The following is a 26,195-nucleotide window of genomic DNA, read 5'->3' on the forward strand; positions in this document are numbered from 1 at the left end:
ACAAAGAAATCTTTTGCTCTAACATTTCCTTGTGTTGCAGGAGAACATCTCTAGGTGAATACTTTCATATATCTGCTAGTCTTTCTCTCCCTCCTCCCCCCCAGAAAAAAAAAAGATTTTTATGTCTCTGCCTTTATGGGATTATCCCATACTGACTTTTTCAAAGGTAACATCACAACTATTAAGAGTCACAGGCACTGTAATTCTACCACTTAGACCAACAACACTGCACCTTCTGCTGGACATAACTAAGAGGTACATTCATGAAACATGTTAAAATAATTTTCATTTATATTATTTAAACTTGTGGGCAAATGTGTTACCAAAATATCCAAGCAAGAGATGCAACGTAATCACTAACATTTGAAAAACATGTCTTACTCATCCTTGGCAGTAATTGCTAGCAGTCTCTTACAAGCTTCTATAGTCTCTGAAAACTCCAAACCAAAGACCTCTCTCACCTAAGAATAAATCTCATTATCCTCTGTCTAGTTTTGCTGTCACAACTGCAACACAATTTAGACTCCAACGCAAATGTGTGATGCAAAATGGCTTATCCTTCCTGAGTCTGTCCCTTGAAGTGCATCTCCGTACTTTGATTCCACTTCTTTTTATAGCAGCAGCAGTGGCAGTCTTCAAAAGATCTGCTGAAGTGGTGCTATTTTTAACCCTAATCCTTTCTCCATAGGGTCTCCCTGCCAGAGGGGACAAGGGCACTTTTCTGCAAATGGGCTGCCACCATACAACGGCTTTGGATCTTCACTCCACATAAGCAATGAACAATGGTATAATTCAGTATTTGACTTGCTCATAAATTGTTTAACACCGTTATCTCTGAAATAACTCTGAAAATAACTCATCAATGGATTTAAAAAAAAAAGTAAAAAGATTGTTCACAGAGATTATCAGTATTTCTTGGAACTGAATAAAAAAACTCAATCAATAACCATCCAACAACTTTGTTTCACTGTATGTTACCCATATTCAGATTGAATAAAGCCTTCCACTGCGCTGCTAGAATATGTTGCAAAACTTTGAACTAAGATATTAAGTAAGAAAAATTAGACCCAAATCCAACTCTGATTTCATTATTATTTAAGTTAAAATGGACAAAATCTTAAGACACATGGAGAATTTTCACTTGCTACAATTCCTCCACAGAACTGGCATGTTCTCATCTTGTCTTATAGTCCATTACAAATTCACTGGGAGCAAAAAAAGAGAATTTATGTAAATAACTATTTCAATAACAAGATCGAAAAATATAAATACTATCATAAAAAGTAATTATCTTTCCATATTTCACTCATTGTAAATAAGCCTATTTATATACTGAAATATTTTCCAGTTTTATTACCTCAGCAGGAACACAGAAAACATCAGTCAAACAAGTGAATAGGCAAATAGTATGTCCATTATGTTTTCAGTAACAGTCTACACACAGTCTTGGCTGGAAAAGCCAAGATTCAATCATTATCTACTTATCACAGCTATCTGTGGTATTTCTAAGTCAGCAGCTACTGCAATATTCAGATGAGAAAAAATGTTTTGTCATTACACAATGTCCTTCCATCAATGATCTCGTCTATACGACCTTAAACAAACATGTTATATAAAGACACTTGTTAAAATTCTAGCTTACTTAACCTTAAAATAACCATGACATTTAAGTAGAAGCTATTCAGTTCTTCATGAGGTTAGGTCTTGATAGACAGACAGACAGATAGATTGATTTTACTAAAACTCTTTTTCCGTACATCCAAATTGAAATTGTAGTATCACAGGAGACTTAAACTGTTTATATTTTATGTAATAATTGATGTTAAATTCTAATGATAAAAGTCCTTTGAAACATTTCACAGCTCTACTTTGGAAGATTATGGGAACATGCAATTTTGCTAAAAATAAGACAATCTTTGTAATGGGAAATTTCTACAGATATAATATGAAATATTCTAATAGACACAAGCAAAACACCTACACCATTATTTCTACACTATAATTTCTGCACAGTAAGGATTCAACAATATAATGGTGTCCCATGCAATCTACAATCTAGATGAAGCAGGTTCTGAAAAGAACCAATATATAAATGCAGAAAGATACTATTCCTATTAGTAAATGAAGCTAGTGAGCTGACAGATCATGGTGCTTGTAAAAGCAGCAAGAAAGTAATCTTTGAGGATGTGAAGCAATTAGGAGAGTGCCTAAGTACAACCAGACAGTGACCTGTGCAGGCAACACTATTCATTAACAGATTAAGAAGGGAATAATAACTGTGATGATGAAAACAAAGGCATGACCTGTATATAGAAGAGATGAAAGAATGAGCAAGTCTGAAAGACAAGGATAGAGAGGTTGCTGAAGCTAAGAAGGTCAAGGGGGACATCAACAAACACAGGTATGAGTGAAGATGAAATCAGAGGAGGAGAAAGCGGTGGGGGAGTGGAAGTCATAGGGCTAAGATGTTTGATGTAAGTAAAGAGAATGGAGGGGAGAATGGAAAATTAAGTCTTGGTTCTGACAGCAAGAACTCCTCAGTTCAAGATCTTCAACGAAAATATTACTCTAGACTAATGGCAGTGTAGCTGGTGGGTTCCAGGTGAAAAAAGGGTAGGGATGGGAAAAAGACAAAAGTGAAAGTATTTACAGAAATGCAGTATTGAGGTTAACTGCGGGGTACTGCTCAGTTTGCTTGGCTGAACAAAGAAGATTAAGTGCAGATCATTTTCAGAATTAGATTCTTAAATCTGAATTTGAGAGTTAACATCAAGAAAGAGCTTTGAGCTAATATTTCACACTCAGTTTTTTTCAAAGGAAAGGACTAGCAACCTTGAACAAACATAATTCATTAGGAAATTTGGAAGACTTGGAAAAGCAAAAGCTGAATTTCTCTGAAATTAACTACTCAGACAGTTACTATCTACTGTCATGGTGGCAGTTCTCTCTTACCCATTTATACATTACAGGCTTTGTGGTTAAGCAATCTCCTAGCTAAGACTTGGGTTCTTTCTCAGCCTCAGAACATTTAAAATATTGCTCTCACAGCCCAAGTGTATGTTTCTCATTTACACTTAATCCATGCTATTCAAGAACCAAGGAACAGGTTGCTTGCAACATTTTTGTTTAACCTGTACCTAAAATACACAGAAGGTATTTTGTGCAAACCACTGCAATACATAACTGCACCTTCACTTACAAATGTTTTAATCAACAGATAATCAATACTACAATGTTGTGATTGCTTTAGATCATACTTTCTCTGTGGATTTATTGCATTTTGACAACATCTGATCCTTGAATCTCTGTCCGCAGATCATAGTGATTATTAGATATGCATCTCCACACAGAGGTTTCCATTATCCAGATTACTCTGTACCTTGTGAGTACTCTCCTTCTAGTGAAGAAGGAAACTGAACCTACATCGTAAACCTCTCAACTTTCTGGATGCATGTTTAAAACACTAGGTATGCTAGAAATATACATCTATACTCAGCAATGATGGTATCACATCTGAAGACGCAAAACTTGCATTATTTTTATTACTTAACTAAGCATCTCAAAAGGAGGAATGGAGGAGGACCAACAGTCTCGCACACCTCTGTTGTGCCCAAATCCCATATCACATACAGACACATTAATTTGAAGTCTTCCAGAAAAAACAGTACTTAGTACTGAGTAAAAATGCATACAATGCACTGGAAATCACCTCTGAAATACCCCAGAAGGAATTAAATGTTTCAGCAAAATATAAAACAGATAAATTTCATTTTAAAATGTCTGAAGTATAAAATAAAAACTTTACACCCAAGTTGTACACTTCTGTTACCGTTCATAGAAATATAGAGGTATTAAATTAACTACTGTAAGGCTTCATCCAAATCCCCAGCTGGAAAATAAGCATACAGAGGACTATTTTAAAAAGTTTTTATAAAACCACCAAGTGCCAGAACTATGTAGTTCACATAAATTTTATTTCCTCCAAAGTGAAGATACTCCCATATAAAAGTTGATAACTTATTTATTGTGCTCCTATTTCCCCACCTCCCTCCCCCTACTCCCCCCCCCCCCAAAAAAAAACAAAAAACCAAACCCTGAGATTTCTAAATACAAATTTGAATGTAACCATACAATTAGGGTTTACATTAAGGCCATTTATGGACAAATGCTGAAATTTCTCATTACAGATTTAAGAAACTTCTGAATATCTAATTGTTTTTTTCTTTCACAGCTTGTTTTCTACTGAGAACAATTGCAAGAGATCAAGTATCTTTGTTCCTTAGGAGATCATCTGCTCCTGCTGCTCATTTACCATCTGAAATCATTGTCATCTGTTGGTGACAATCTAACCATCTTCACAGTGACTAACTGTGATGTCACAAACAAATGATTATGATTTCAGGTGGTGAACAAACAGCAGGAGCAGATGTACTTTGAAGAACAAAGATTGTAAAGTCACACAGGAATCCCTAGTAATAAAATGTTAGGCAATAAAAACAAAAAGTCTGTCCTTTACAGAGAGGTAGGCTTGTTCTGAATGTAGTTGTTTTATCATTAGTTTTTTAATATTTACTTTGTGGACACTAACATTTCTGGAAATAGATAAAGGAAATCTAGTCCATGAAAACTGAGAGTAGGACAACAAAGAAAAATTATGAAAGCAATTTTTTTTCCTTTTTAGAAATATAAAAGAAACTCAAAATACTTTTCCTTTGAATTTTACACAATTTTGTTCTTCATTTTTCAACGTTTTATGCCTCATCTACAGATTCTTCTAGAACACATGCTGTATGACATGTATGATTATCCCTATCCAGAAAAACAAAACCAAAAGCTGAATGTTCCCAAGAGAGTACAGTTTGCATTAGGACTGTTTATTGGACTGTTTATTTGTTTCACATTTTGTTTTTGTGTACTTGCTTAAGTCAAATCCTAAGAAATAAATGAGCATCCTGTTGACAGTAAACATCTTCTACATGAGCTGCAAATATTTGCGTTGTGCTCAAAGAATACTGGCTTCAACATCACTTCCAGGAGCATCACGGAAAAATCTCACTCATATCTCTGTTATTCCACGTGTGGAAGATGTCTAAGATCTTCCAAGCAAAGGAACAAATAGGTACTTGTTTCAAGTCATCCTTGGGATTGTGAAATGAAGATGAAAGGTAAAGAAGTAAATCAATGGGAAGAAGCTTTGCCAATGAGTAGGAGGAACAGAAATGAAGTCTGCTGCAACAGTAGCTACAAAAGCACATGAGGTAGGGGAACAGGAGAAATTTCAAGGACATGTAACAGGAAATACTAAAAACAGATCAAGTATGTAGGAGGATAGACTGAAGGGTATTTCTCAGCCAAAACAAACTACATAATGAAAGCACAATGGAATCTGCTCTTCAACTCCACTAAAATACATAACTTTTTTGATTCTGTTGTACTACAATGTACAACTTCACTTTACTATTTCAGTTTTATTTCACATAGTTTTACATTAAAATATAGTGCATTATGTACACAAAGAAAGAGTACCTGCCTGCCAAAGGAAACTGATGAATAATATGCTGGGCTAACAGGATACAGTAACTTTACTAGGATAAAATTACTAGAAATCCAAATAGGAGATGCCAAATTGTAGATGCAGCGATCTTAGAGCCTATCCTAGGTTTTCAAGACCACTTAAAATTAAATTTTAGGATTACAACAAATGCAAACATCAAGTGAATACTGCATAGGTATTCAAAATCTTCCTCTTTTGTAAAATGATAGCACAGTCCCTCCGAAAACAAAAATGATACACTTTAGTCAGCTAATTAACATGGATGAGTCCTCTAGACTAGAAAAAGGAGTAAAGGACTCAGGGGATTAAGCGCATTTTCTTGTTGGTGTAATGGATGGTAGTAGATGGTCATCCTATTATCTGTACATATCTTTGCTACAAGGCATGGTGAGGATAGCAGAGAAAAGCTTGAGGTCTTATTTTGCTGTCCTAAACTTCAATATCTTAACACTTGAAGATGTTAACATTTGTAGATGGTAACAGGCCATGTCCCTACAGATTTTGACAATACAAACAGTTCTGGTAAGGACTTCCTTCAAGATAGGGCTTGAAGGAAGCAATTAAAACTAAGTCTTAGATCCTGTAATATCCTCCATTTCAGGGAAAAAACAATGGCATATGTTGAACCAAGGTCACTACAAATACTGGTAAGTCTTTGGGATAAATTGAAGCACAAATTATTCCTCAATTCTTCCCCAGGTCCAGCAAGTGAAAAGACTCCATATATACTTGAAGACCACTGAATTCCCTTAAAAACTACATTTAGGACTAAGTCAGATTTGAATTCAGATGTGTAACAAAAAAAAAAAAAAAAAAAAGACAGCTAATATACTTTCACCTCTACTACAATTCATAGTTTAGAGATGATATTTGAGACTCTTATGAAGTTAAAAAATCAACATGGTTCTAGAGAAGAATAAGGTACTCATGGAAAAGTGAAGAAAATGCTATTTATATGACCTTTGCCACACTACAGCAAGTCCAGAGCTGGGAAAAATCATAGAATAATGGGATGGTTTGGATTGGTAGGGAACTTAAAGATCATCTAGTTCCAGCTCCTGCCAGGGGCAGGAACAAGTCCCACTAGACCAGGGACCAGACCAAAGCCCCATTCAGCCTGACCTAAAACACGTCCAGCGATTCAACAGTTTCTCTCAGAGACCTATGCTGACAGACCCTGTCACCACCCTCACAGTAAAGAATTTCTTTCTTGTATCTAACTTAAATCTACCCGCTTCCAGTTCAAAACCATTACCCTTTATCCTATCACTGCACTCCTCGATAAAAGAATCTCTCCCCATCTTTCCTGTGGTTCCCTTTAGGTACTGGAAGGCTGCTATACAGTCTCCCTGGAGCCTTCACTTCTTCCAGCTGATCAACTATCTCATCCTTGTCTTCATTGGAAGGTACATTCAGCCCTCTAATCTTCCCTGTGGCCTCCTCTGGACCTGCTCCAGCATGTCCATGACTTTCTTAAGTAGGTGGGCCCCATAAGAGTGGAACAGAAGCGATAAATCATTTTCTTAGCCAGCTTAATCTATCAGAAAGACCTACAGGCTTGTCCTATTTGTTAGCAACTGTAGTATCTGCAGTGAAACTGAAGTTGGCCTTCACCAGCAAGGTCTCCCATGTCTTTGGATGCATAGACAGGTCTCAAGGAGGAAGACAGAAACAACTAGGAGTGGAAGTTGATGTGATCTCTAGAGAAAATTTCACTTCATAAAAGTCCACTGGACCAAATGAGATATATCTCTGGGTTCCAAATGAACAATCTGTTGTCTTTTGTGGCCACTATCTATCATCCGTGAAGAGCCACCCAGATCAGGGGGAAGTCTCCAACAACTAGAAAAAAGACCTCATTACCTTTATGAAAAAAGGCAAGCTGGTCAGCCTTACTTTAGTCCCTAGGCAAATCATCAGTAAGTCCTCTAAAAGCCATTACAGATACACTCAGGAAAAAAAAAAAGTTGTTGGGAAGAATCAGCATGAATTTATCAAAGACAGAATAAATACCTAAACAATAATAAATGCCCGAACAACCTGATTGTCTTTTATGATAGAAAAATTGGATTTATGAATAAAGTGAGAACAGTGGATGTAATTTGCCTTGACTTAGCAAGGTTTTGACACAGTATCCCACAGCATCCTTGTATGCAAGCTGGGATATTAGAGTCCAGGAAATGTAATTTTTAGATGATGAAAAACTGCTTGCAGGATAGTGGTATGCTTTGTGAGATCTAATAGTAGCTTTGCAATACCTAAGAAAAGGTTGATCAAAATGATGGAGTTGGGTACTTCACAGAGGGAAGGTAGCAGCAAAAGAGGAAATGATCATCATAAATAAACAGATGTTCCAACTGGATAAAAGTAAAAAATACATGAATAAATAAATCAGCGTGAGGAAAACTATACGTTGTTCTGAGAAGCTGTGGAGAAGAAGATACATAAAATACATGCAACCTTGCTGGAATGCGGTACTGACCCTGCAATTCAGATGACTTCTTTAATTCCTCAACAACCTGCAAGACTCAATGGTTTAATAAAATCATGACTGATTTTATTAAATGAGCAAATAAAAAATGTTGAAAATAAGGGTAAGTGAAAATCATCTTGTTCCTGCATTTATTCACATCTATATTCACACACAGGATATTTCAGAGTTAATTGATCAAATTGCAAATTTAGAGAAAACATTTCAATTGGCTTGAATAATCTAAATCCTACAGAGACTAAAAGAACCAAGAATAAATATGAATGTAAAAAACTGTACTTACTGCTACTTGTTGGCTCAGGAAACCCAACATTCTGTCCGTTCCAACTCTTGTTTTCTCCAAGCTGAAACAGGTAGAAAGAGACAAATAAGTAAAGATTAAAATACTACTTAAATAGAACACTCATATTTATAAATTTGATTGAAAAATTCTAAAAAGGGTGACTTGGGATTGCCACATCTGCTCACACATCTTTGCTAATATATCTTACTTTTGGTCTAAAGTAGGTTATTTAAGGAATGTACCCTTCATGAATAAACATTAATAACTACTGCCTAACACTGAAATATAAATATTTCTCCAAGGATTAGGCTCTACTCAATCTTACCAAATCAGAACTTAAAATTAAATGTTAAAAGCAGCTCTCAACTGAAAATATACACAGACTATAGTGAAATCACATTCTAAAACAAGAAGATCCTAATATCTGCTTATGAAAGAATGCATAAATAACGCAAAGTACTTTGAGTGTAATTTTAAAATATTTACTTGCTAGGAATCCACTTAGTTACATAAGTAAAACCAAAATAGATTCCTGTGATTTTTTTTCCTAATATATAGGGTTTTGAGGAAGGTAACTGTCTTCACAGGGATTTTGTTATAGAATCATAGAATCATAGAACTGGTTATGCATAACAGTGGGTATTATGTGATACCGGAAAAGGAAGCAATTAACATAAGATGTTCAGAATAAAACAATTCCTGAAATCTACGAAGTAAATGAAGTGTCAGTATTCTAGATTTATGTGTAAATGTAGAGAAACGTCCTCATAAACTATGAGCTATTAACTGTCGGATCAATTAATGTAATACAAATGATCCTTTTCAAATTTCACTGAGATGCAGACACAGACAGAAAATTCCCACTATCAGTACAAGCTGGGGGATGTAAGGATGGAGCACAGTCCTGCCTAAAAGGACTCTGGGGTACTGGTGTATGGCAAGCTAGATATGAGCCAGCAAAGTGACCTCGCAGCCCAGAAAGCCAACCATATGCTAAGCTGTATCAAAAGAAGTATGGCCAGCAGGTCGAGTAAGGTAATCCTGCCCCTCTACTCTGTGCTGGTGAGACCTCACTTGAAGTACTGCGTCCAGATGAGAAGTCCTCAGCACAGGACAGACATGGACCTGTTGGAGCATATTCAGACGAGGGACACAAAAATGATCAGAGGGATGGAACATCTCCCCTGTACGGATAGGCTGAGAGAGCTGGGATTGTTTAGCCTGGAGAAGGCCCTGGAAAGATCTGATAGCAGTGTTTCAGTATCTAAAGGGGGCCTGCAAGAAGGAAGGGGACAGACTCTTCAGCAGGGTCTGCTGTGACGTGACAAGGGGAAATGGTTTCAAATTAAAAGAGGGGAGATTTAGATTGGATAAGAAAAAAGTTTTTAGGATAAGGGTAGTGAAACACTGGAACATGCTGTCCAGAGAGGTGGTGGATGTCCTTTCCCTGGAAACATTCAAGGTCAGGCTGGACGGGCCTTGGAACAACCTGATGTAGCTGTAGGTGTCCCTGTTCAGTGCAAGGGAGTTGGATTAGACGGCCTTTAAGTGTCTCTTCAACTCAGATGATTCTAGGATTCTGTGGCAGGTCTTAGAGATAGATGTCTCTCAAACTGGACACACAATTCCACAAACTTAATTTCACTTAACTTTTTTTATTCACATAATGAATAAAAATATTATAAGTATATCCAGAGAAAAGACAGTTCTTCAAAAGAATACACAATCTGAAATCTGCAAGTAGGTTTGTATTTGCAGCTGTCTGTTACAACAGCATGGTTTTAGCACAAATCCACAAAAACATGACTGCAAAATCTGCCAAATGCACTGCTACAAGATGAACAAAATTCTAACACTCTTCCCATTCCCCTCTTTTGCTGTTTATTATTTTCATCATGATGGAGAATTTAACAAGAATTCAACTGTCTGTAAATTATCCTTAGTGCTGCTGTCTCGCACAGGTGTAACGTACTCCAGTTTTCTTCTAAGAGAATAAAGATGGCAATACAAAATGAAAAGGTTAAAATATGAAAAAGTGAAAGCATTAAAACTTTCCATTCTCACCCATTAGAATATAATTCTGGTAGCTACAAAAAATCTCCCAGAGCACTTTCTCAGTACTCTGCACTTATACTACCGATTTCTTCCATAAATTGGATTACTTCAGAAAAGAAGTATATTTACATTTTCATGTTACCTGGAATAACTGTGCTAACATTGGCACCTTGCATGACTTACAGCACTCCCGGTCTTCACTGAAAGTAGGGATACCATTGTATCGTATGCATCAAAAGTTGAGAAAGAAGGAACACAGAATTTGAGAGGTTTTTGTTTTAAGGAGAGGAGGAAAGGAGATGACCAGACTCAGCAGTTATGAGTTTAGGGAGTTTCATTTTTTGAACACATCAGAAAAAACAGTGAAAATTCTCCATTTAGAGGCCAGCTTGGTCTAGCTAATCTGCATTGGGCTTCACTTGGGATGAAAAGAGACAAGCAAAAATCTGCACAGCTTTACAGTGCAATTTATACAGAAGGAATTTTACAATGGTCAAATCGGTAGAGCTCTAACAGCTGTTTTCCTTCTTCTCCAGCACCAGACATGTCTTGATTGAGGAGATTATCTGAGCAGGTCCCAGTTAGTGTTGACTCCTCAAGCAAGAATGCTACAATTTTTAGTGCTGAATTAAAGCATCCCTCAGATCAACCAGAAGGATATATTTCACTCATACTGTGTACAGATACCATGAGAATAGTTGTCAAAACACCAGTCTGACACTCCAAATTTAAACAGTGAAACAGAGTTCCAATAAACTCAAAAAACAAAACAAAACAAAACAAAAAAAAAAAGGATTTTTCTTGCACTAACTCTTTGTTTTATGTGTCCATAGTATTTTGATCTGGTAATAAGAGTCCCAAACCCAGATGGTACTACTAATCTCTCCTGCTCTATGTGTGGAGCACTTGTTTAGTTTGAGAACTGTTTTTTGTTTTTCTTTTAATCTATACGAACTATCATGTTTACATGCTTAACATGGTCAGTCTACTGTATACAGAAAATCAATTCAGATGTTCTAAAAATGTTTTATGTCCTTAAACCCAACAAAGCTATAAAAAAAAAAGGTTATTTTGAATGCACCCATTTCACAAAACTTGAGTAGTCCACATTTCGTGTATACAGTATCATATATGATCATGATGTTCAGAATAATATTAGGCTTCTGTGCTATACCCCAATCCTAAGATCTCTACTTCTGCAAATATGTAATAACACTTGTTTTACTGTCTTTCTTTTTTTTTTTTTTGACAATGCATAGAATGCAAGAAAATAAAGCAGCATCACCCCTTCCCTAACCACTCAACAGCACTACAGACAGATTTATCATGTGGTGCCTATTAATGCCCAGCAGAATATCCTGTTGACCTGAGTCAACAGTTGGCTTATGCAGCCACAACAAACATTTAAGCTGTGATCAAAATATACACATGCAGGAACCCTATGTGTGTGTATGGCAGAAGCTGTCCAGAGTCCACAGCTTAGCCAAATGCCTTGCTCTGATCTTGTCAGGACAAAAAGTAAAACTTTAACACCTACTTTGATTACAAAACCTTTAATCAATGAAGTCAAGATGGGCCAGGAGTGCTACTTTGCACATCACTAACAAGGAAATACATAAAATAACACACTTCAATTTAAAATATTATTTCTTTTCCAGGAAATACTGGCACACATTTTCTTTCTCAGACATTAAAAGGCTGGAAAGTCCATTATTTTTCTAGAATTATTATAGAATATATTCAATGGGAAGACAAATAGCAATGTGTACTTTATGTATGAACATTAATAACAACATTCTTCCCTATTCCAGAAGAGGTATCCTTTCATTGTACTTAAAGCAGTATAAAAGAGGAATATTTTTAAGCAGAAATATAAACACAACTTACATTACAATTTTGCACACACACTTCCTTCTGGAACCACATTTCTGTTCTCTATTGCTCTTACTGCACTTATACTGCCTGCTGCCATGAAATGAAGGCTGATCTCTGACATGCAACCCAGCAATGCAGTGCACAAGTTTAAGGTTCTGTTCATACCAAGTGATTAGCTGATATGGCTAAGAAATCTAGACAAAGGTAAAATTTGGGCATCACAATTGGTTCTCACCTTTTCTGTCTGGTCTTGAAGAGGAGTAGAGGCTTTGTAACCCAGCTGTAGCAACATTGCTTCTGCTGCATTTCTTTTAGCTATTTTCTTGTTTGGGCCTGTTCCAGTAGTAATCTCATTACCTACTTTTACCTTAAAAAGAAAATATTAATCATAATTACAAAAAATGCAAGACCCTTTGATATCACCACACAATAATCTTTTTGACCTACCATCAGCTCTTCTGATAAAGATGCAATCCTGTAAAAGTAAAAACAGTACCAAAGTGGATTACAATATTGCTTACAAACTTAAAGCTTGTTAGGATTTTTCAAGAAAGTCCACAAATTCATACCAAAGAGCTACATTTCTATTTATCTTTTTTCCACCAACATCTGTGTCAACTCCATTCTCTCTCCTGAACATCTTCCCCAGTTATATTCCTTACTCTCTCCTAACATTAGAATAAGCTGGACTCCCTCGTACAAGCCTTCAGCAGCTCCCCAGCATCAGCAGGACATTATCCTGAACAATGGAGAGACAAACAGTGACCCAGAGATTGTGGTTCAAAGAGAGCAGTTTCTCAGAAGGATGAAAACTATATTCACATTCCTTCCACCTCACTGCACTGCAAGAAATGCAGGAGTAGGAGCCGTTTCCTTTTTCTGTCTTCATACCTGACAAGCTTCTATCAAAACTTTCTCTGAAAAGAAGGCTCCCTCACTGCTGGACCTGTGTTTGTACTGTCCAAAGCACTTCCAACAAACAAGATGCCTTTCAGACCACAAAGAGAAGTTAAAATGTCAAAAAAAAAAAAAAAAGACAAACTGTAGATGATGAATATCCTCAAAGAGCAAGCCTCAAGCTCATTCCCTGAGTTTTGTACCACTCTTAACCTACTGAGGCTGTATGCATCTGATTTGAGGCATTAATACTGTCACTGCAATTCATTTGTGCATTATTCAAAGTTCTTGAATAGCTGTATTTCAGTTTGTTCATTAAGATATTATATTTTCCAAATTATCTCTGGAAATAATATATGGTTCCAAACCATATTTAAAAAAAAAAAAAAAAAAAGAAACATTTAAAAAAAAATACTCAAGGCAATCTGAATAAAAGAAAGCTTAGAGGTCAGTGAGATGAAGCATTTTGTATGGAGCTTAAAAGATGACAAAAACAGGCACACAGCTCTTAAATATGTGTTATTTAGTAATTTATGGTATTCAGTAATTATTCACTTTCCTCAAATTATCATATATATATTTTCCTAAAACTTTTAAGTTTCCTTACGCAAATACCTATTAATTCTGAACAGAAAGAAGAGGTCGTAAATAAATGATCATGAACATCCCTCCAAAATACATATATAGTAAAACAAAAATATTCAACCACATAAAACAGAAATATTAATAACCTTGATATAAAACCTTTATGTTCTATGTAGATCAGAAATTTCAATCAGAAAACAGCCAATCTACTACAAGCTTATATGCAATAAAACTGAGAGACTTTAATGGAACAAGACAAAATGATAATTTATAACATAACCCACAATAAATCAACGTTCTGCTATTTCTCAGACCTGTAAAACTGGTTTAGCTATTATTATAACCTCTATCAAGGATTAAAGGCCTGACTACAAAGAGAAAGAGCTTTCTGAAATTAACTTTGGGAACAGAACACCAACTAATGTCATCAGAGGTTTTCTTCTGTTTATCTAGTGGTCAGGACAAGTAATTGGATCCATTTCATCACATCTCAACTAGCTCTTTGTGTGACAGATAAAAATGAACATATTATCTTTAGATATTTTACTTCCACATTCAATTAAATTAAACGAAAACACTGTTTAAGTAGTTTATACAAAGGCTTTTTATTCTGATAAGGTTTTTTGCACGTCATAATGAATCCACAGAGACTTCCTGAAGTCAGGAGAAGCAGAGGTATGGTTTTTGTGTGAAAGAATTAGAAAAGAGTAAATATATGGCTACAGTGTTTAGAAGTATACATGAAAAGCAAACGCTCTATGAAATTTGATTTTTTTTCTTCACAAGTCTTCTGAGATAGTGGAATCTTTTATGTATTCACTGCTCTTAAGATTCTTTTTTTATTCAAGCCAAATACTTTACCACTGCTGAGAATTCTTCAGTGGAAAGCCAAATTCTCAGCTCATCACTCTAATACTGGACTGTGTTACACAGTACTTTGCTGACTCCACATGGAACCATCTCTAACTGGGGCAGGATTTGAGCATAGGAAAAAATATGGTCTTTTTCAAATATTTCTGAGTAGCATAAACAGTTGGAAATCCAAGATTATATTCATAAATCAGAACCTAAAACATAAGGAACCCTCTCTCTCTCTCTCTCTCTTTTTTTCCAGAGATAAAAACAAATTGTTATCACTGAGATCCAAGGAAACGAAGATTGCTAGCCTGTCTAGATAGACACGAAGGAAAGATTTAAAGATTTCAGTGAGAATGTAACTTTTTTTTCTTGAGAAGAAAATGCTAGTACATCATAAACTCTGCTTATCATCAGAAGTGACATTTTGGTATGGCTTGTGGACAACAGGTCAAAACATGCTCAGGTTTGCTGTTCTGGATGGCACAAAATTATTCCAGTGAAAACACAATATATGTTTGGCTACACCAAATCTCTGCAAATGTTCTAATTTAAAAATCAAAGAAACACTGATGACCTACTGCATTATATCCAAATCTATTAACTGAAGAGGCTAAAACATGTGACAGAAGGCTGTTTCTGTCATATTTCAAATAACAATAAAAGTACCGAAGCAGATGAAAATCTAAAAGGAATTCTTAGAAATTTACAGTACTAACTTTTTTAAACCAAAACACTTGGTAATATGGAGTATATTCTTCATATTTCAGAATACTTTCTTGTAGTGCAACACTCTGATTAACAACTGCAAAACTTTCAAAAAGAAAAATGGAAGTATTTTTATTTTAAATTATGAACATAAAGCAGCATTAGGGATAAAGCCAGAAACCACTAGGTGAAACAAAAATAAGAGTATAAAAATGTAACTACAAGAAAAACTTTCATAGGGCCCTAACTCTATTTCTTTCCACCAAAAGAAAGAAGGAATAGGGCAGGTAGTTCAAATGGAAGAGACCTTCAAAGATTATCCAGTCTAACTGCAAAGAAGTTCACACAGGTACTGTGTTTCATACTCCAGTTGTATAACTGACTGTAAAGCAAAAAGTTAAACACATAGGAATCAGCTTTTGTATTATGCCACCATTTTTCTCATGTTAGAACACGACAGAGCAAGGGCACTATCTCAGACACAACAGCAGATGGTACCTGCATAACAAACTCTCGACGGCGAGGCATCCCTCTCTCAGAAAGAAGAACATACTCTGGCTCCTTCTCCTTCTTGGCCTGTTGGATCTGAGCCAGACGACTGATAGGATTCATTCCTTGACCATATTCAGGTCCAGTCTAAAACAGGTTTAAAAGATAGATTTCATTATATATCAATATTATACATGCTATGCTATTTTACTACCTCTTCTCTAATACTCATTTTGAGAGAAATAAGTAAATTTCATACCACCTATTGCCTGCCACAGTTGTAAATAGCATGGATATCTATCAAAGGTGAGTTACTAATACCTTAATCTATCTATGAACATCTTGTGGAGATGGACAAAACACAAATTCATCCATTATATTTCATTGCCCTATTTCTACAACCCTTCCCTGTGATCCTTAAAATAGGCTGCTAGAATGCCAAACATGCAGTACATTAAGAAGAGTTGGTTTTACATGGGAACAAAAAAGATTTGCGATATAACAAAGGAAGGTGCATTTGTCTCATACTTTCCATCTCAACATTCCTGCCTTCCATCCTACAATGCAACTAAAAGTGGAGAAAGCTTGCTCTGTTTGCATGCCAGAGGAATTTACCCTCAAAATGTTTTTATGCAGTGAAGCTAGAAAACACAAAGAAAAACTCCAATAGCTAAAAATGGTACACACCATGAGCCACCCACAAAGTATTTCAAATGCTTCAGAATGTACAGATAATGGGAGAACTTATCTGATAGGGGAAAACAAATGGACATAAAAAAATTTTCTGTCCAAGATTACACAGACAGGTGAAAAACCACAGTCTCTACAACCTATTTGTGTTAGTTCTGAAATACTTTTAATGTTATTATTCATATAATGAATTCTCTCTCAAAGCAAACAACTTTGAAAATATGGTTTGTAAAACCTAAGGAAAAGAGAAGAAATTTAAGATTCAAACACATTCTTCTAAGTTTTTATGTAACAGATGAATATCATAACACAACAGAAGAACTTAAAAATGCAAATGACGTTTGAATGTAGAATAGTGTTAGTGTTACTGTGATAGTTATTCTTCATTTGCAGCACAAATGAAGAGGCAGAGCTGTGCTTATTTGAGCTTCTCAAATAAGCAAACAAGTGGTCAAGAAACTAAGAGATGATATTAAGAAAGCTGTGCAGCGAATCCTTATAGTATTACCGCTGAAGTCATTAGAGAAGATGAAGGTGAAAGAATTAAGACAATGTCATGCACAAGGGCAGCTGTGTGGGCAAGGAGCCAGTCAGAGACAAAGAGAGAGCAGGCTAAATAAAGTGCGGGGCATAAGATACGGCCTCATAAATACATGCACAAGCATACAGGAGTTATTGTTGTCATTCTTTGTGATGCTCAAAATTCGTGCAGGTTAAACTAAAAGAAACAGACACAACAAAAGCATTTCAGAAGACTTCATATTCAAAAGCCAACAGCTTCCTACACAATCAGGTTATTTTCACTACTAACGTCTGTTTCTAACATCACCTACTTTGGATAATTCAGTTCAAGTCTGTAATGGCAAATGGTGTATGGTGAAATAAGAGGTTTTTACTTGGTTATACCCTTAGCATCCTTCTTGAGCAAAACGTACCAAAATGAGACAGCCAGAGAAAACAGCCTTTTTCAGATCTCTCAGCCTTCAGATCCTTAAAGCTGCATTGATGTTGGTAGTTCTGAATTAATAACTTTTGATGCTAATTTTTTCCTATCACTTTTTGAGATTATAGACCATGAATTTCAGTAGGAGCTAATTATCTAATTAACCTAGATTTCCTTAGAAAATCGCTTGTCCTGTTTTGAGGGCAAACAAGGAAGATGAAGAAACAACTTAGATGTTTTACAATTTTGCAGTCTCCAAAGTATTTGCTTAAACAAGATGGTTGTTCCTACACAAATCTCCTCTCAATGTACTCAGTATGAAGATTTCAAATGGTCACACTTCTGTGTGTTTATTTATTTATTTTTAGTATCCATCTCGGTAATACTCAATGAGGACTGAATTCAAGCTATATTTAAAACTTCACATCATCCTGGTGTGATGTTACCTCGCCTAACATAATACAAGCCATGGACATAGCTGTGCACTTCATCAAAAGCTGTGAATCATCACAATTGTTACCAAACCCAGAAAACTTGAAGAGGTTTTTTTTTCTCCCTCTCAGAAACAGAGATGAAATTTAAGCCCTAAAACATTACTCCAAAGCATAGGTTTTAAATGTGAAGGTTCCCTGCTATTTCCTGCAGTTTTTGCCTTGAGGCAGCATATTATGGGAACAAAAGTGACTGTAACACCAGGCACTAACAGCCCAACTCTCCATCAGCATCACTAATCTAACACAAGTTTGAACGGCTAAGTATGCTTTATGTATACTTCAAGCAGTATTATTTTGCATAGGTCTAAGTGACCATCCAACATGCCAGACGATGAAAAGTCATGTACAAAATGTTTACTACTACCTCACAAAATAATACTTCCTAAAATAAGATATATTTAGAAGATTTTGATCACTTGCAAAGCATCTTCAGAAGGATTGAAAAGATGACAGGTTAATCCGATTAGCTGTACAGTGCTGAGACAGTGAAGTGATGCATCATAAATATATGGAAACTCTGTGGCTGCTTCTGTTGGATCAAGTGGAGGATTGATTACTTCAGATGGACTTTTGTTTCTGTACAAATTGAGGATGAGTACACAAACCAGGGCTAGTCACTGCAGGATAACTCAATTCTCTAAGTAGCAATAAATCTGCCACCAAGAATAAAAGCACCATTTAAGAAACTTGAGCTTAGAAGACTTCAGAGACCCTAAAGTGATGTCTCATTGGTGCAGCAAAAAGCACATGAACATCTTCTGGGATTGCATACAGTTTAACGGAGTGATGGTTCAAAGCCTACAAGTCCTCCTTGAACTGGTCTCCAGAAAATTTTCAATCTCTTTTTGAGAGCTGAAGGATGTTATCAAACAAATGCTAACCTTAACAAAGGCACATGAAATGAAGAAAGTATGACAAGTGACACGCTAGGCTGAGATGGGAACAAACTCTTGCATTTCTTTTAAATCTCTCCAAAATCAAAACAGACTGATGTTGAAAGCAGGAAACTCTCAAATCCAGCTCCATGAGGGGAAGAAGCTGGACTGTACAACATTTCTCCAGATCAGTAGTATTTCATATACTCTCTCTTCAAATCGGGGTGAGGAGGAAAGAGTTGGGATAAACCATTATATATTCCAACGAGGCCTCTCAAAGGAGATGATCCTCGTGAATGTGCAGAGTTGCTTGGAGGCTTTGATTCTCCACTACACTTGAACTAACTCTTGATGTGATGTGAGCTCAGTTAAGAGACAGCTCCTAACAAGCCATTGCATTGGAGAATTTCACAGCATTGTTAGAATTAAATAAATAAGTAAGGTATGGGATACAAACAAATTAGTAACAATATTGACAGAAAATGGCAAATGAGCCTTTACTGACTTAAAATCTGAGTAACTGTTTCTCTCCCAGCAAGTATTCTTAATTCTGACAAGGGTAGACACATACCTTCAATATTGTTTTTGGACGTTTTTTGAAGTACAGTTTTGGCTTTTCAATCACAGGAAGAGGAGGAAGCTTCTTCAGCTCCTGAAGGACAGACATTGCAGCACGTTTCTTTGAGAGCTTCTTACTGTTCCCTTCTCCTTCTGCAGTGAATTCTCCTACTGTAACGCGTGTGACGAAGCTCTTCATGTGAGGAGGTCCACTTTCTTTTATCACCTTTTAAACAAAAGTGTTTGGAGTCAAATCATCCTATAACCTAATGTTTATATTTCTGCAACATACTTAATACCAATGAAGTCCTTCTCCTACTCGGAAGCATTTAGACGGGTTTTCACAAAATCTAGATGAGTCTTAATAGCAGTACAAGGTTTGAGGACAGAAAATGAAGGCTGATAGGATAACAGGAATCTAACCACCATATTCAGTGTTTCGCAGAAAATACAGTAGACCTGCATTTTCAAAATATATCAGTTACACAGTATACAACAGTAATGCATATTTAAAACAAGGCTGCTGTTGTCTTCTTGCAAGGCACTTCCCATACTAAAGAATTTCAATTCATGAAGGTCCATCAATCTTTCTCTCCATACAACATATTCAAAACTGTGCTTACACAGCACTATTTAAATATGTTGATCATTTTCTTTTGTTATCATTACAATCTGGAATGTTCATACATGGTTCCAAACTTCCATCCTAAAGGCCAGAATTTTGACATTATCCTAGCTGCAGACAGTACTGCCTGCTCTCAGCAATTACCTTGCCAGAGCACACAGTTCAGAGACATCATGCCCACTAGAAAGAGTGCCACAGCATTGTCTCCACAACTCTCAGCTGTCCCTCCCACCAGAAAGGAATGATCAAGAGAACCATCGTCACTCACACAGAAACCAATCGATTCTGGAAATTTTAATTCATTCGTCCATTTCCAAACATACACAAGATGAAAGACAATGAGAAAACGCTCTTGAAGTACTCCTCCACTACTAAAAGTTGTAATGAATGAAAAAATAAAATTGAGTTCTGAATGGTGCACCTTTGTTTAGTATTTTTCTGTCTACACTCTTCCATGCACAGAAATATCCTCCTAGGAGGCAGTGCTGCTAGGATGTAGGTACCAATAGATCACAGTACTGCACGTGCTAAGACAGCCATCTATTCATGTACGCAACACTTACTGGTCTGGATAATGTCTATCAGGAATTAGAGACCTCATCTGGGAGAAGGTTCAGTTATTTTGTTTGATGGGCGGAAGCAGCTACCTAATTTAATCTTTGGTACATGTAATGTGCGCAAGGAGAGATTAGAACATCTGACAGGCACATCTCTCCATTGTCTTCAAAAGCAATACAAATATATATTTTTCAGTAGGTGCAGTAACATCAAACCATCCATTGAAGAAGTATAATGCCTGAGTGCAAGAGAAGGGAGGTAAAGGTGCTAGGGCCTTCTTGGTGCAATAACTGTATTTTTAATGGACTGGAACCTTCAACCTTAATATTATTAAAACATGTTTTGCATTAAAGTTCTTTTTATCAAGGTCATGTCCCTTGCATTATTTAGTTTTGCAGTTACACTGTAATGAGGCCTCCCTAGGCTTGTATTTCTTTTTTTAAACTCTTTTTTTGTGGCATTTTCACCCAGCAAATACAATTATCACAGCATATCTCAATAAAAAGACACAAAATGAAGACTAACAGACGACTTTGTCCACATTTTGTCCACATTTTCCCAGAATAAGGCAGCATCTTTGCCAGCATGCAACGGTTACACTGCAGTCTGGGAGTGTTCCCACTCTCAGATTCAGGGTAATGATTTCAGAAGTGTTTTCGATATTGCTTCACTTGAAGGTGAAGTGTGAGATGCGGCCATGCCTTCATGGCCCCCAGCCTAAGCCAGGGAAGCTGCATACCCAGGGTCATTCCACTGCAGGCAGAGTAGAGCTGTGTTCCTGCACTACATCCTTCAGCACTGCCCTTTCCTTTATCATTAGTATGCATCCTAACTGACTACTGCACAGTGCTATCCAAATCTTACAACGCACCAGCTGTAAATAGTAAGGCTAAATTAATGTTACTAGAGTCTTTAGTCTTTTTGTAGACTTATTAATGGCATTATATAGGTGTTTCTACTTATATGCAATGCAGCACATTAATAAAATATACAACAATGTATATACTGACCAGATGAAAAAGGACAACATAACTTGCTTAACAAACATAATTGCTGAGTTCCTTAAATATTAGTTTTATATAAGTTTTCTCATATATATATAAATGCACATGAAATATATATATGGAAAAGAATTTTAATATAAAACCTGATTATATTTTCATATGCATGAATATAAAACCAATGTATTCTGCTGTGATTTTCATCTTTTAAACATCTAAGCATGTGGCACAAGGTAAATAATTGCCTGGAAAACATTCAAAACTGTTTCTTTGCTAGTAAGTATATGAAAAAAGTCTGTACTGTCAATGGAATGAACCTCATAGAATTTGGATGGGATCTGGATCAAGCTAAACATCCAAAATTGGTAATTTAGCAAAAAAATATTTACCTAACAACATTTTTTGTTAACCTCAGATTTTAGATCTTTTTATTCCACATGATTTCAAACAGTTGTTCTATAAGCCTAGGCACACAAAACACTTAAAAGAAATTCAGCCTTTGCTCTCCAAGAACACTATATGCATTAGTACATTAAACCATTTCCTCAGTTGAAAGATACGACCTATGGATCAAATCATGGCTAATTTAAAGCTGAGAATTTGATTAAGGGTGACAGGTCAATACACTTTTCTTCTCTGTTCCACTGATTTAAAGAATAATTCCAGCAAGAGAAAACACATGGGGCCAAAACTCATCTAAGGTCAAGTTACATCAAGAGTGAATTTGGCTCAATTTAATGAATCATGCTGACAAATGAAAAACAGCAGTACAATTACAATGAAAGAGCAATGCTGCTTCAATTATTAAAGAGACTACAGGTACAAAAATCAAAAGACAATGACAAGATTAAATGCACATTAAAAAAAATAACAGAGAAGACAAAGAACAGTCCAGCAAAAACATGTCACCTATATCCACGATTATTTAGAAAATACCAATATGTTTCCATGTGCTTGTGTGGGCTGACATGTCAGATTTTTCCAATTTAAAATAAAAAGAGTCTGGATGGTTTATTAAAACAGACGAATGAGAGCTACTCAGTACATTCATCACCCAGTCTGAAAGACTAATGCTCAGGAGACCAGGAGCTAGATGGGCACAAAACTCCTCGCCAAGAACATGCTCAGCTTTTCAGAGGCAGCAATCTGCTCTGCTCTTAGCTCAAAACACTGAGCCTTCATCTCACTTTGACCAGAAACAATTCGGGAAATAAAATAACAGTCTGAAACATCCTAAGGCATCTAATGCCTGGTGTGAATACACTGGACCATTTCTACACAGTTCTTCTAACTGTGTTGACTTCAGTTTTGTCTTCCAGGCCAACCTAATTCAATACTAACAAGTTTGGAAAGTAAAAAACATCCATGGTGCTAGAGAACTAAAACAGGAAGATTTCAGTCCATGCTAAAGGATGGAATTGGAGGTCAAATCTTAGAACTGTTCTAACAATTCCTAGCAGCTTTGTACCTCTCCTTAAAAATTGCTCATTTTGCCCACATATGCCTTTAGAGTTGTATAGTGGCTGAAAAGTTGGCAAATAAAGGTTAAGTAAAGATACACCCATGGTAGGTGTGTTATGAAGCTTTTTTTTTAATTTTTTTTTTTTTTAATCAGAACTGAATAGTTTTATTGTAGTTAGCAATTTAATAGATAGAAATTCTTTAAAACTCTTCCTAATGCTCCAAGGCAATTAAAATCAGCCACATTATACAAAACAGGACAAACAGAACAAGCACCTAACATACTGGCAGAGCAGCTGGAATGAAACCATGTACAGTTTGAACAGTTACATTAAAAAAAGAGAACTCCTGGGTTCTGCACGCTCTCCTTATTTTCCACCCCTTATGCAATTCTGAGAATGTGTTTACATAGAACTTTACATATCTTTATGACCATTAATTAGTTGCATAACACAGCACTGTTGGAACATTTGCTAAAGCTTCGTCAGATGAAGGGAAGGCAGATCATTTTATAGCCATCGCACAAAAACAAGCTGGAAAAAGCTTTGATGCCTGCCTGGAATAACACAAAACCATTTGTAAATAAAATCCTATTAGAAACATCAGATCCTGGGGATTACCCATAATTGCTTAGCAGACTTATTGAAATACAAGCTAGTACCAAGTTAAATCAAAATTCTATCTTCAAATGTCACTTATACTCAGATTTAAGGGCAGGAAATAACACAAAACCTGTCAGGAGAGCGAAAAAATGTCTTTTTTCAATGTTGTTAACATTCTTCGGCAAAGGACACATTAGAGTTTTCCTGCACTAAGTATCTCTTCCTTCATTCTCTCCTTCCCAAATGCTCTCCCTTAAATAAGCTGAAACACAGGGACGAAGTTAGGAACATATTCAAAGCGCTACGCCTCTTTCCATTCCAACATCCAAGCTATTCTTTGATCTGTGACCATTTACCTCTCTGTATTTTATTGTACTGATTTCTGTGGAACTGTTCCAAATACTTTTAAATACTTAAGATAGAAAATAACTTGTGTGAAAACTGAAGCATTAATTCTTCTCTTCCTTTTTGAAACACAGGCATGTTTTTCCATTGCACTGATCATACATAGGAATTACATTCTTTCCATGCGGTTGCAAATTGATAAACCAACACCACCAGACACTCCAGTTTTATCCTTGAGATTTTCCTCTCCCAACTTTCCATGTAGTTCATATTATACTTTTTTTTTGCAGTTATATTCCCCATATATGAAATACACATAAATTTGTTATACCAAGGAATTTCTTCATCAAAATCAATACTCAATATCTTTGGCTCCCTTGTCTAGCTTATGAGTGATTTCTCAAATTTCCAATAAGGACCAAGTAGCTCAGTTGACATCAGCCAAACCATGAGTACTGGCCAAAAACATCAGTAAACTGCATAAAGCATGCAGTACAGCATGTCACATAACAATATATTTTTTTTAACATGCAAGTATGTCCATGTATGTCAAGACGAAAAAGGCCTCGAGAAAATAACCATCACCAGTGAAGGCACTTCCCATGTCCTTCACATTTGCTCAGTGTAAATGTGTAACAATACATCCACTTTTCCTGCATTAGAAAAGCAAAATTAAAAAAAAGACAAACAGCTTGGAAGTCTGGTGGCTTCTACCACAATAAAGTTAGATTTTTACAGTTTGTGTAATAGCTTTTTCATTGGAAAAGTTCTGCTGCTGTTATCACTCAATCCCCCAGCTAGTTCATGAATGCAGCAGAGCAACTCCAAAAAGTCTCTATTACTTAACGTAAACAAAGGTGTAAGAAGTAGATTCGTACACTGAGGCTTAAGTAGAGATAGATTAGGTGTCAAAAAGTGTGGAAGACCGAAAGGAAGTCTTGACTTTCTGAAAACAGAACACTGGATGCAAAGTCTCTTATTGGGAATTTTTGTACTGCGTGAATACTTACAGTTAAAGCCACGACTTCATCTAACTCTATTTTGAAGATTATCTGAAGTCAGTTTGAGTGTGGCCACTGATTCTACATCCCATAGTATTATACAGAAAATGCATGAACTGCCTTCCTGCAATTTACTTGTTTCCAGCCAAATATTGGCATTATTCTTTTTCTGAAAGAATGTCTCATTTTATAGTAGAAGCTCAATTTTTCAGGTACTGATACAAATCAGTCATTATAGATACCAGCATACCACTCCACAGACTGAATCTTAATCTTTCAGCGGACAGCCCTGTCAGTCTTATTTTGGTGCCTGGCAAAATTGTAGAGACTATTCTAGGAGTTCCTGAAAAACACCCGAAAGACCATCCGCCCACTGGTCACGGGCAGTACAGTTTCACAGGGCGAATGCTTAAGAAACTCAGTGTCTTTTTTATTATAGTTACGCACCTAGATGATCAAGGGAAGGAAGCCAGTTGATGTCTTCTTTTTGTATTTCAGCAAAGATCTTGATACTGTTTCTGACAGTATCCTTCTAGTCACTATGTCCATCATACATAGGGTTTGAATTTTAGGTGCTCCTGCATGGAGCCTTTCGGGACCCTTCCAACTCAGAATATCCTATGATTGTACCAAAGATATTTATTTATAGTTTACATGAATTTAAGTGCCATTTTTAACCGTGTTGAGTTTCAGTGCTGGGTTCTTCAATACTTTCTCAGTGAACAGGTAATATGGAATACATACCTCAAAACTGACAGGTATATTGCGCTTCAAAGCAATTTCAAACACAACACTGATCTCAGACTTGTTTGCATCTTTATCTTCTTCTGTTTCTTTTCCCGTTTCTCCATTCTGAAAATGAAAAGTACACAACAATAATAAATTCTCTATCATTTTTGCATTCTTCTGTCACACTGTGAATCAGCGTTGGTACCCCACCTCAGCACCCCATTATGAGCCACCCACTGACCTGTGAAGCCAGATATGAAGCAGTTATGCTTCATATCAAAGGAACACAAACACATTATTTTATAAACCAATGACAGAGGGCAAAATAACTTCTATGGGTTTTAGTCTTATAAATGGCATGGCTAATTATCATCCGAATACAAGCTTTGAACACAAGTACTAAAGACCCTGTGACCCACTTAACAGCCTCTCTGTGGGTGCCCCTTCTAAACAAAGTCTCCTGTACTTCTCAAGAAAGACTGAAGACAGTACTTCTGTCAGAAGGGATAGAGTGAACCCTC

The 26,195-nt window shown here is 36.3% G+C and overlaps 1 protein-coding gene across 5 annotated transcripts in view; it reads right to left on the minus strand.

The window, feature by feature from the left end:
• STAU2 (staufen double-stranded RNA binding protein 2) overlaps window positions 1–26,195 on the minus strand; it is a 164,959-nt gene that overhangs the window by 83,524 nt on the left and 55,240 nt on the right. For all 5 annotated transcript variants that reach the window (XR_014882566.1, XM_085221287.1, XM_085221288.1 and 2 more), the window contains exons 7-11: window positions 25,690–25,797; window positions 19,366–19,578; window positions 15,802–15,939; window positions 12,494–12,625; window positions 8,329–8,389 (exon numbers count right to left, since the gene is read on the minus strand). Coding sequence is in view for 4 of the 5 variants with exons in the window: in XM_085221287.1 (XP_085077413.1) it covers window positions 8,329–8,389; window positions 12,494–12,625; window positions 15,802–15,939; window positions 19,366–19,578; window positions 25,690–25,797 (652 nt within the window). In the remaining variant the exon portion in view is untranslated. The remainder of the gene's footprint in view (window positions 1–8,328; window positions 8,390–12,493; window positions 12,626–15,801; window positions 15,940–19,365; window positions 19,579–25,689; window positions 25,798–26,195) is intronic.

This window comes from Meleagris gallopavo, chromosome 3 (assembly GCF_905368555.1).
Source record: "Meleagris gallopavo chromosome 3, MGAL_WU_HG_1.1, whole genome shotgun sequence".
NCBI classification, from domain to species: Eukaryota; Metazoa; Chordata; class Aves; order Galliformes; family Phasianidae; genus Meleagris; species Meleagris gallopavo.